We start from the raw sequence: 12,944 nt of genomic DNA, 5'->3' as shown, positions 1-12,944 counted from the left end.
TACACCAGGTAACTCAGAGACTCATCCAACCTGGCCTTGAACACTTCCAGGGGACAGGCATCCACAGCTTCCCTGGGCAAGCTGCTCTAATGCCTCACTACTCCTACAGTAAATAATCTTTTCCTAACATCTTATCTAAACCTAGTGTCTTTGAATTTGAAGAATTCCATTCCCCCTTGTCTGTCACTACGTGCTCCTGTAATGAGTCTTCCCCATCTTTTCTCTAAGCTCCCTTCAGGTACAGGAAGTCCACAATTAGATTACTCCAAAGCCATCTCTTTTCTGGGCTGAACAAAGTCAATTCTCTCAACCTTTCCTCATAAGAGAGTCTGATCAACTTGGCTGCCCTCCTCTGGACTTGGTACAGCAGGTCAATTTCCTTCCTGAGCTGAGGATCCCCAAGCTGCATGCAGCCCTGCAGGTGGGCTCTCACCAGAGACCTCATCAGCCAACACCTGGAAAGAAAAGCTCTCAAGGTATAATGTGACAGGTGGAAGGAAGCAATAATGCTTAAAGAATTTAAGGAATAATGCTTAAAAAAAATAATGCTCTCATTTTTCACTGTGTCTATCAGTCTGCCTCTTAGGACATTCTCCACTTGAACAACAATGTTTCAGAGTTGCCTGCAGGGCTCAGAGGGAAAGTGCTTTTCATTTGGAGCTAGTAAACAAACAGCAAGACATGAGCGGCTGGGCAGGAAAATATTGCATTTTCTTTAAAAAGTAGTAAGTTCTTTAGAGTCTAAGTTCCTTCTGTGTTACAGAATTTTCAAGGAGAAATTATCTTAAATAACAATGTATGTCCCCTTAAAATTTCTAATAGTTTTAAAGCTTGTTAGGCAATTAGCAATCAGTAGTATTCAGAACAAGGGTGTATTCCAAAGCAATTGTTCTTTGCCTTTGTACCAGCATTGGCTGATTTGTCAATGCTGTTCATAACACTGCATGGTGTTATAAATGTGTGCAAATATTGGCCAGAAGGACTTTTTATATTTCTTTTTGAGAAATGGAGGAAGAATGAGTCCTTGTGGTTTTACTGCAGTACAGAAGACATGCTCGTCTGACATTGATGGATGATGTCCCTAGATAAAGTTCCAAAGCAAAATGGTACTAAGGTTGTTAAAATGCTTTCCACAATCTGTACTAGCAATGAATGATGGTTTTTCTGTCTTCTTTCTTGCCATGCGTGAAATGAGTCTCTACCTCAGTGACTCCAGCTGCTCATCTGTGACCATTTCTGTTGCTTTCTCTGATGGAGGCTATAAAGAGTCGTGCTGTGGCAGCTTTTCCACAATATAACCACTGCATCAAGCAAAACCACAAGATTGCCTGTTTGGATGGGGAGATGCAACTTTACACCTTCTTTTCAAAATCAACAGGCTGGGGATGCTGTCCTATCTATTATTCCTCTTACAAGCTTTGGAAAAATTTATTGAGGTTTCATTTAAATGTTTTGTACTACCTTGCAATGGATGTTGCAGCAATTAGAAAGATTTTCATGCATGAAAGCCATACCCTTTTCCCTCTGGTTGCAAATTCCATTCTAAAGAATTTTTTTTTATATTTCAGCTACAAAATTATGATGCCACAAAACATTACAGTTACAGGCTAAAGTTCCAGCCAAGAAAAAAAATTGTCTTTTTGACCATTTCTTTCTGTCAAGCTGTTAATCATGTACCTTGTTTTGGTGCAGTATGTAATAAACTGTAGATAAATATCCAACCTGAGTAGATGAATATCACAGCAAGCTGTAGACAGACTGGAATAGTCTAGCAACAAATTACCTGTGGCACATATACATTTATATTTTCTAGCTTAGTGTATTTGCAAATCCTAGTTCACAACTGAAATAGTTTTGTGTTCTGTAAACTAAATAATGGGATTTAAATGCACTTAACTTGTTAGAAATTTTTTTAAGTTTTAATAAAGGGATTTTATCTTCATTATTGGTTTTTATTTTCATTATTACCATATTTTTACAATTGCACAGCAGTGCACTTTGATGACAAATTGGCCCAATGTAGCCAAATATTAGCTTCCATGTTTGTAAAGTTATAAGTAAAAGATTACCTTAACCTAAGACACTCAAGTGTGAGAACTCCGAAATATTTGGTTGCAGATTAATTTATTTGCACACAAAATTAAGGGTTAATGACCAAGTATGAGGCTAGGAAATAAGCACATTTGTAATTTATTTCATCTATATGTGTTCTACAAAATGTATTTGCTGTGTTGAAGGCATGCAAAGGTTCAGGGTCAATGAACTAGCAGGCAGCCTGTTGTACCATGTCAAAAGTGAATAGCCCCAAATTTTCTTAACAGTCTTAGTTATAAGAATACTTCAAAACACATTTTCTCCTTATTTTCCTGCTGAGTTATAAAGTTGAGCTTCACAGATAGCAAAAGACAAGAGTTATTGCTACTAATTAATGATTAAGACTAATCAGATAATCTTTTTCATCTCTGTTGTAAGAGGCCAATTCAGAAAAAAAAATCTACTCTTTCTACACAGAAAAAAATTTTGTGCTAGAATCCTAAGATATTTTTGATAGGCTGCTTGTGTAACATGACCCTTTTTCAAGTTAGTTTGAAGTAAGATGAAGCATTTTCCACGTTAATTCAAAGGCTGAGCACCTTATTGAGCCGTCCCACAAAGGGACATTACGCAAGAGTCCCAGAGCAGTACATAGGATCAGACCCAGTGCTCGTCTGGTACTCCAGGTCATCTACCAGACTGATAATTAAAAGTAGGAGTCAGGAAAGCATATATGGCATTTCCTACTAATGCTCTTTCCTTTTACAACTATTTTCAGCTCACAAAATTTCCTAAGGCCAATATGACTTAGGAATCCCATTTAGTACAACCAGGAAGCCTTTTCTTCCATTTGGCAGTTGCATTCATTCTTTCAAAAAGAAAGCAAATCTATTTTTAGATTTAAAGAGAGAGCATGAAACAAGCCAGCAGAACATGATTATTTGCAATCTGTCATGTCTTGAATACTGATTCTCTCCTCTATCTCCTCTTTCTCTCTTTTTCCTAACAAGCAAGTCACAGGCTGCAAGTTTTTCTAGGATATCTCCATTCTGGAACACTGTGAGCACTAATGTGCTTAAGAGAAAAAGGGAGGGAGGGAGTGCCTCTGAGGCTTGGTGGCACCAAATGAGATTTGGAAAATCTTAGTTTTTGAGCTTGATGTCCAAGTCCTTCCTCAGAGGTCTGTGAGTTTTTTGAATCTATACCTAAAGTCGTGATTAATTCTAGTACTACATATTCTGCCTATACATATTCACTGCAGTAACACCACTCCTTCTTAGCTCTTTCCCATGCGAGGGACAAGGCCAGCATCCCAAGAACACTGACCTCACTTATGGATCCTTTACAAGGATCAAGACTAACCAGGGCAAGAATAATTTTGAGGCCATGCAGTGCACTGGAGCGTTAGACAGATGTCCAGTACATGCTAGTCAGACTGCCAGCAGTAAAGCCTATAATTTTGTTTATTCAATTATTGATTCAGTCTTTAAAAAGTGATATATATAACCACAGTTTTGTTGGTAAGCCACCCAGTGTTCAGTGTATCGAGAAGCTAAGACATCCCATATCTACACTTTCTGAAAATGAGACTGCCGAGTCTTTTTTAATTCAAAACTTACATATCACTTTCAGAGGTTTAGATAGTTAAAAATCTATTTACAGATCCTATCAAGTATATGTCAAATATGTATTTCAAGTCCAACAGGAGCAAATCCTAAACTGTCCTGAATAGTCTAGTAATAGACCTGTCTGACCTCAGTGCTTTACAACTGATTTCTCCAACATGTGAATAATAAAACCAATATCTTAAGTACTGACCAAATCCAGGTTCCAGTTAAAAGCTCACAGACCTGACCATCTCCCTTTTTAATTCAGTGTGTCTGTTCAGACATCCACTCTGGAAACCACTAGAACAGGATTAACAGCATCAGCAGAGTCACTGTCCAATGCAGTGTGAGCACAGATCAAAGCCCTTCTGAGGCTAAAAAGCAAGTGGTGAAGCAACTCTATGCCCATTCCAGTAGTGAACTAGTTTTGCTTCTAACTCTGAATTTTCTGTAAAACGCAAAAACCTGCTTTTCATAATCACTTGATCCTCCATGTTATTACAATTTTTCCTGTTCTCCAGTGGATTTCAGTGCAACACTGTCCAAAAATTAGTTTTCCAGACTTAATAACACTACAAAAATACACTGGAAGTTTGTAAATCAGATACTGCAACTCACTGGTATTTATCTCTATCCACATAAGAGACAGTACTACATCAAATGCTCTTTACAAGAAATCCATTGCTTTCTTTTGTAAGCTATGTCCTTTTGGGAGTCAGAGCAGTGTGTATGGAGGAGAATATGAAGGCAAAGATCAGGAGAGTTTTTACAATCTTTGCCCAGTCCTAGAAGAGGATTTTGAATTCAAATAATTCAGTGATTTCTGGAGTCTCAGCGCTGATCATCAGCTGATCAGCGAGAAAGAGAATACTCTTTATCAAGAGAAGTCTCTTCAAGTCTTATCAAGACTTCTCCAATGAAAGTGCAGATCTCTCTTTCTCGTCTCCCCAGACTTTTGGGGATTGAAGTGATACATGCTCCAGAGATATACAACAGTGGTATACAACATGCCACAGACCCTAAAAACCTTTGCTTGTACTACTACACAAGAACCTTTCCTTAACATCACTTTGCAGCCTCTGACTTCTTTGGAAGATGGTTGGTTTTTCTGCTGTACTTCACTTTATTTTGTTTGTGGCATTAGCTAGCCCTATCGGTTTGCAAACTCTGCATGTCCTGCTGTATATTCACTTTTCCAGGTCACCTGCAAGTAAAGAAAGATGAAAGTGCTCTTAACCACCCCAAAAGCTCTCCTCTTAACAAACTTCCACGTGATTCTTTATTCTTTCCCAGCTTTCTCTCTAAACATTAATAAGCTCATTCTTCATCAGGCTGAATAGTGACTTGCACGTGACAGCCTTACATGTGAGCTCTACCTGAGGAGCTGTGCTTGGGAATTTTGCAAAGACTGTGTGTGTTGTGTGTGACTCCTCACCCATGTCCTCTCTGATGCAATGCTCACCAAGGCATTCATCAGGTTTGTTAACCAGACCTGCCCTTTTGCAAGAGACGTCAGGAAGCCCTGCCTGAGAATCAGTTCTGTGGCTAATTTAGCAGAACCTGACCTTTCAGAGGAAGCTGGAAGGCCACTGGAGTGTGTAAGTATGGGAATGGAGGAAAAATACCCATGCTGAAACATGGAAAATGAGGAGAGACCTGTGTAAAACCTTTGGCTGAGCTCCATTGCACATTGGGATGCCAGTTTGGCATAAAATGAACATTGCACTACCTAATAATATATGATTATATAATACATAGTAATATATGAGATAACCCAAGGATTTTTTCTCTATGAGACTTGGTCATAGCCATAGGAATGGCTTAGTCATAAATATTAGTTGTGAAGAGAATTATATTTATTTCAAGGAAAAAATAACTTTCTCTACTGCTTTTTACAGAAAGTTACAGGAACTATTCAAAACCATTTGCATTTAAACAATATTAAAATATTAGAATACTGAATTTTTGGTAGTACACTGACATAAAACCGCAATTACTTCAGACATGCAGAGAAGGGGCTTATGCTTCTGACACAATTGGCAAGTCATGTCCCCAGCTTCACAGCTGCCAATGCTGTCAGCTTTAGAGTCTCAGCAGGAGAAAATTTATACCAAGGAGGTGCATGAACAGGGAGAGTGGGAGCTCCAGCTCCCTCCTGCTTTTCAGGATTCTCAGCAGTGTGTGTTTCTCACAAATGAACCGTTCCCAGCTGTCTGCCGCCTGCATTTCCAGCCCTGTGGGAGGCTATCCCCAGGCCCAGGTTAGGTGCCGGCGGCGGCTGGGTGACACGTGTGACTGTCCCTGCCTGCCACAGATGACCACAGTGACCTCCCTCCCCCGTTCCCGACCCAGAGTGGTTGTTATGTTTACAGCCATCACCGCCCCAGCCACCACTCCCTCACCCTGCCAGGATGTGGTTGCCATGTCAACAGCCTGTTTGTGGCATCCACCCCAGGGAAGAAAAGGCTGGAGGTGTTGCCATGGGAACCATGCTGTCCTGAAGCATCAGTAGAGCTGGTCTCTTCCCCACCTTTCCTCCCCCAGAATGTTCTGCCTTGAAGCTGAGGAAACCCCTGGACGTGTCCTGCTCCATCCCACATTCCTTCCCCATGGCTGTGCTGGCCCCCACTCACCTGGCAGCAGCTTCACCAGGGGATGAGCTGGTGTGCAAGGGTGACCTAGAGGGTGACCTTTCACTGTCACAGCACTGGAGCAGCTCTCATCTGGGGTCACAATCCTCAGACAGAGTAATGTGAAGGACTCAGCTTCTCAGAGAACAGTGGAAATGAGAGGTCACAGATTGAACGAGTGAGGGAAGTGCTGGGTGACTGACTGTGGGAAGATGTAGCAGGGGACACATATCTAGATATACATTCTCAGACCAGGCTTGAATCATACAGCAACAACGACCAAAAAGACCTTTTCATCTAAAAATACTTCCTGCCTTACATCAGTCTCTTAAAATTTAAAAAAGCTCCAGAAGGTGTGATTTCTTTCAGATAAGTTTGTTGTGGGAAGAAAGTGTCTGTACCAATTCGTTAGAAAGGCTGTAGTAAGAAAGTGTGAAAAAAATATTCACAAATCCAAATATTTCCATAGAACATTAAAATACACAAGTGCTTTTAGCACAGGTATTTGAACAGAGAAAATGAAAAGTCTTGACTGCACAACATAACGAAGCCCAGTTAATGAATCCCTGCTTATCCCTAGAACATCTGAACAAAGTGATTTGCTTTAAAGGATCTCTCCTCTATCAGAGGGAGCCTCTAGGAGATTTGGGGAAATTGTATATTAAAGGAGTTTGCAGATAATCTGAAGAATCAGAATGCTGATATTGCAGAAAAAAAGCCACCCCCTAGTTTCAGGATCTCAGGACACTCACACACACTCAATATTTGGCTTCTTACATGCACATTTTAGTAAGACAGTGATATAGTAAATACTAAATAAGAAGCATTTGCATACAAGAATATATCAGTGCTTAGAATACAGGATAGTGGAGAGTTCATGTGCATATTCTGAGATTAAAAATACTGACTTGACACTAACACTGAGAAATGTACAATGTATTCATGCCATAGAGTTTCTCCTGTTGAACCATCCAAGGGGCAGAGATGGACTCTCCTCAGGGAGGAGCACTCTCTTAACTGTTGTTGTACATTTGCTGCTGCTTATCTAAGAGAAACATGTAACTGGAGATGACCTCACATAATCAAGAGGGTAACTCAGAAAAAATGCCCCGATTGAGAGATTTTGTGCTGTACCTGCTAACAAAGACATCTTTCTATCTTACTTAGCCTTTGAAAGGAGAACTCTTGTTGTTCTCTAACTGGTATTACAGCTCAATTAATTGTCTGGAACGTGCTTACAGAAAACTAGAAATCATCCTCTAATCTCATTCTAAAGGCCATTATTTCATTTGTAATTGGATGGATTTCAATCATACTTCTCATTAGGATCAAGCAGTTTCAAATCCATCTCAAAGCTAACCTTTGTGTTTTGCTCTCCTCTGTGCTCAGCATGTGGCATACAAAATTGGCTCAGAGTATGACATAAAAGATTTGCAAACCATCATTATTTTTCACTAGACTTAGGGCTTTATCTCTGGGGAAATCTGAATTTGTGTAGAAACCTCAAATCATTCCATCCTCTGTATTGTTGAATATATGTATTAATGTAAGTATATACAGTTTTTTCTGGACATCACTCATCTAGACATCCCTAGGAAGAAGCTTCTCAGTTCCACATGTATTTTCCTCATCCACTTTGAAAACCTGCCTTTTCTTTTGGACTTTGCAATGCCTGTAGCAGAGTTCTTCATTGGAATTACATGCCGTATGAAAAACTGTTTTCATCTTATTATTTAATTTTCCCCTTTCTTCCACAGTATGATATTGTCAATTAAAAAATCTTTACCACTTTTTAAAACAGTCATTATTTTACAGGTTTTAATTAAGGAATTCTGTGGCAGACTTGGAACCATCTACTTTTCTGAAGTTATATATAAGATGGATATGCCTCCTTTCAAGAAAATACTTTCTTCTGGCAAAACACCTCATGGAAATAGCACTGGCCCTACCATTACCTCTGCTAGGAATACAAGAAGCCTTACAATCAAAGTACATTGATCTCAGTCCATGGGTCTTTCCTGAAGAACTTCCAACCTAAAACTGGGGATAGAAAAAGCAATAAGGCAGGGACACTAATTAAGGTGCATATGTGTTCAAATGGGTCTGTTTATTTTGCTTATTCAAATGTCTTAGCTTAGTGCTGCTGATGTAGTAGAAGAGAGCTTTTAGAAGGAAATGAGGCTAGTGGGGTGAAATTGGGTACTCTGTGTAGTGAAATAGCACGGAACAATGGAATTGAAGTTGGAGAAGAACCCAAACATGCCTCAGTTAATACTTACTATTTCAAATCTACTCTAAAAAAGTCAGTTTGTTACAAATTTTATCAGAATAAGGAATTAAAGACAAACTCTTCCAAGAGTAGCTTGAAAGAAAGCAAACTACTTGAGTCCTATGTGATGTGATGTAAAGAATGAAAATGAACAGGAAATTCTTCTCTGAAACATCAACTTCTTCAGGAACAATCATATCGACAAAAAGAGTGTTCATTTAGCTACGACACAGAGGATAAATTCCTATCCAGAAGCAAGAGAATGTTAATCTATTGTCATTTATTAATGTAATATGAAATTACCTCATTTCAAAGTAATTTCAAAATGCAAAAAGAATCATTATTAAAATCAAATTCTCCATGATATAAAACTGCATAAAAAGTTTTAAAGTAATGCCCTGAAACCATCACAGGATAATTTAATTGAAAAGCATCATTCTGGGTTTTAAGAACTTCAGAAAGAGTCTGGTTGCACATTTGTTGCTGTCTGTGTGAATATTAATGATTGAAAGGCTTGAATAGCATATACAGATAAATTAAATATATGAGATAAATATTTTAGAACTTTTACTTGATTTTTCTGAAGGCCTGTGTTTCTCTGACTAAGGCATTAGTGTGGCATATACTGTTTCAAATACAGATATTCTGCTCCTTCTACAAAATAGATAGAAAACAGACATTAATAAAAGAGACCTCTGACTAAGATTTCATTTCCCTGAAATTTTCATGTGGGAAAACCATCATTGCTGCCACCCTGCACCTACTTTGATCTACTCTGCAGATTAAACAGAATGGAATTTACAAGTATACATATTTACATGTAGGGGACAGTAGATAACATCGTAACCTCATTAGAATTAATATAATAGGAGAGGAAACATGACACGTCCCTGTACAGGAGACCTGTACAGATCTCCAGCAGAGCCCCAGTTGAATTCTCTGGCACATTTCTTTCCTCATCCAGACATGGGAATCACAAAATACATATTTATATGCAGCAAATATAAGATCAATTTTGAAAAGCAAAGTTCACAGCCAATATGGAGTGTGGAGCTGTTTGATACTGGAAGGACCAATGAGCCCCTCTTGTGCAAGTAGAGAGCAATGGGAACGAGACAGAACATTGAGAAATCTTAAATGACAGCAGTCTGAACAACAGGAATAATAATGTGTGGAGTTAAAAGGGACAGAGAGACAGCTTACAGCCAGCAGATCTGCACCACCTACCTGAAATACTTTTGCCAAATTGTCAAAAAGGGCTTGACCAGCGCTGACTTTATGCTTGACTCCCCTGACTGTGCCATTTTTGCTGAGGATGTTGACTCGCTTTGTACCAAACCCCTTCTCTTTAGTGGCTCTGACCAGAATGAGCAAGTCGTCCTGCTCATTGTCGTTCTCATCGCACTCCGACCCCGCGTGCCCGTTGTGCGGCCCGTCCACCTCGCTCAGCCGGCTGGTCTGCTCGGTCTCGGAGCTGCTGGCGTACTCGGAGTCCAGCGAGTCGGCGGCCTCGCCGTCCGCGTACACCTCCTTCAGCACCCGCCCGCTGTGCGAGGACGCCACGCGGAACCGAACCTTCCTCAGCAGCCGCTCGCCGTCCGCCTTGGCCTCGCCCTTGAACATCGCCTCCTCCATGGAAATCAGCAGCTTGCATTGTTCCAGCGTGGTGCCCATTGCACTCGCCAGTCCGTCACACTTAACAACAATATCGGCGCTGTTTTCTGCTGACAGGGGTTCTCATATTAAACTAAAGAGGGTTCCCAAGAAGCCGCTGCCGTTCTGCAGTTAATAATGGATGCATTTGTGCTATGGTTACCTTTAAACTAAAACCTGTAAAGTGATCTCATTCATTAAATATTAAAAGGACATTGTGTACTTTTTAGCACTAAGGAAGAAAGCAAGAAAGGGAGAAATTATATTCATTGATTAAAATAAGGGGAAGGGAAGGGAAGGGAAGGGAAGGGAAGGGAAGGGAAGGGAAGGGAAGGGAAGGGAAGGGAAGGGAAGGGAAGGGAAGGGAAGGGAAGGGAAGGGAAGGGAAGGGAAGGGAAGGGAAGGGAAGGGAAGGGAAGGGAAGGGAAGGGAAGGGAAGGGAAGGGAAGGGAAGGGATCAAAAAGGGATTGTGGGCTCTCAGGCCCATGATGTGACCTTTGGGGTGCTCTGCATAGGAGCAGGAGCTGGACTTTGATGATCCTTATAGGTCCCTTTGAACTCATGATATTTTCTGATTCTGTGGTTCTGTAATAAACCAAATATTAGCAATTACAAAATTTTATATGAAAGCAGTTTGATTTGCTAAAAAAGGCAAAGAGTTTTTCATGAGACCTACAAAGTCTCCAAAGTGTTTATGTTCATTGCACCTGGGGGAAACATGAAAAACTTCAGCACCTGAATCAATGATGAGTACATTTTTTTCATCAAAACATTTAACTCCCCTACCAGTCAAACTTCATTCACCAAAGTCTGCTTTTTACACAGTCTTTTGGAGATTCAGCAAGGAGCTGCTACTTGATGGTTTTCAGTGCTGACCTTTTCACAGACTGGCAGAGCAGGGGAGAAGCAATTAGTCAGAATTTGTTGCACATTTATTTAATAACACAATGTTATTAAATAAAACTGAGTCGTAGCTAGCACCACACAGCAACCACAGCGTATGTTCTGCTTTGTCAGGACTGGGCAGGGGAATCTGAACAAGGAGTAGGAGAAAGCTAATTAATTGAGGCAACAAGGATCAACAATAAGAAGTAGGGTAACATGGATTCATCCACAGGAAATCACATTGTCCTATCCTAGCAAATCACAAGTAGGGGTTGCCACAGCGTTCAGCACCCAGCTCTAGATGTAAAAATAACCAACCCACACTTGAGGTTTCTAGCTATGTCTACTCAATATCATGTAGTAGCACCTTAAACCTCCAAGCTGCTTCTGAGTTTGCATGATGATTCCTACTTACAGTGCTATTTCTGTGTTTTCTTCATTTAAAGAAAAGTGCAGCATAAAGGCCTTAATCCCCTTCTCACTTTCCTGACAAACATTCCCTAGACACTCTCCACAGCTTAATTTTCCCTCTAGACTCATGAATACTGAATTGCTTCCTGAAGGCTGTGACCCCACAACAGGTGTAGGTATGAAATGAGTCCCTGGATGCTCAGCCAGCCCAAATGGTAACACCTGCATGCACAAGCAGCTGCAGAGCCTCAAGCATCTGAGACTTTCTGGTCAAGATTTTTAAAATGCAGGCTCAAATCTTTCCATAATTATGTGGGGGTTACTTTGACTTTATTTAGAACAAGAGGCATGAAAATATTGTTCTTCAGCCCAAATAAAATCACGATTTTTCAAGGCTGAAATCTAAAATTACGTCTCTCCCATCCACAAAATGGAAACACAATGATTAGTGGCATTTCATAGCACTCGTGTCTGCCACACTTCTTTCTACATAAGATGATTCACTGTATTGTTAACAACTATAACTAATGAAGAAAAATAGGTAAAAATAAAAAGTTACAAGAGTTAAAATACATTGTTACTTATCTTTCAAAGAGAAACATCTAGTATCAAAATCTGTACTAATATTGAATACAGTTATAAGAATATTTGTGAAATTCATTTGAGGAGGAGGATGCTGAATCACACTGATTGTCATAGCCACTTGCCCACAGGAGTTTTGACAAGAAATAAATTTCATTAGTACTAAAATGTGACTCAGAACCAAGAACATTCTGTAGAAGAATGAATAGTTCAAAGTAACTTTTATGGAGTTATCCAAACAGGGCTGCAAGTCACCTGGAGAAATTACTCAGCCTGCTACCTATGCTGAAATTAATAATATCATAGTATTTCCATGACTATCTGAGTGGCTTGGAAACCTGAAGTAATTTACTTTGTTCATATTGATTTTTATTTAAACAACACAATCCAGCTGTCTTTCAATTAATTGCCACACATTTAAAACATCAGATCTTCTAAAACACACATATTTTGCACAAAAGTTTTGACTCCAATTGGCACTATATATCTGTTAACAGAAACCATTTTACTGCTGTTGCAGGCAATGAGTAAGCTTGTATTGTCTGGAGCACAAATAACTTGATGATACCTGAGTGACTTAGAAAGTTAATTTAGCATTGAATAAATGCAGAATTAATCAGTACCACATTTTAAAAACACTCCAAATACTGTTCACATCTTGTACTCTGTTAGTTGGAAATTAGCTCGCTGTTTAGTTTCATGGCAATTCCATTATTCACTGGGAAATATTTTTATGTCTGGTTATGACAGATAAGAAACTGTATGCATAGTTTTCTCTGCAAAAGAAAATAATTAAGCAAAGTGGAGAGTGTGTCTTGACAGAAGCATTTACATACATAAGATTTCATCCTGGTGTTCCAGCTGTGGATCTT

At 39.6% G+C, this 12,944-nt stretch overlaps 1 protein-coding gene across 1 annotated transcript in view; it reads right to left on the bottom strand.

The window, feature by feature from the left end:
* Positions 1-10,214, bottom strand: part of GRXCR1 (glutaredoxin and cysteine rich domain containing 1) — a 38,798-nt gene extending 28,584 nt beyond the window's left edge. Inside the window, exon 1 of the mRNA XM_064712137.1 lies at positions 9,768-10,214. Coding sequence (XP_064568207.1) covers positions 9,768-10,214 — 447 coding nt within the window. The remainder of the gene's footprint in view (positions 1-9,767) is intronic.
* Positions 10,215-12,944: the final 2,730 nt, after the last annotated feature.

This window comes from Zonotrichia leucophrys, chromosome 4 (assembly GCF_028769735.1).
Source record: "Zonotrichia leucophrys gambelii isolate GWCS_2022_RI chromosome 4, RI_Zleu_2.0, whole genome shotgun sequence".
NCBI classification, from domain to species: domain Eukaryota; kingdom Metazoa; phylum Chordata; class Aves; order Passeriformes; family Passerellidae; genus Zonotrichia; species Zonotrichia leucophrys.
This window is presented reverse-complemented; position numbering and strand designations above follow the sequence as displayed.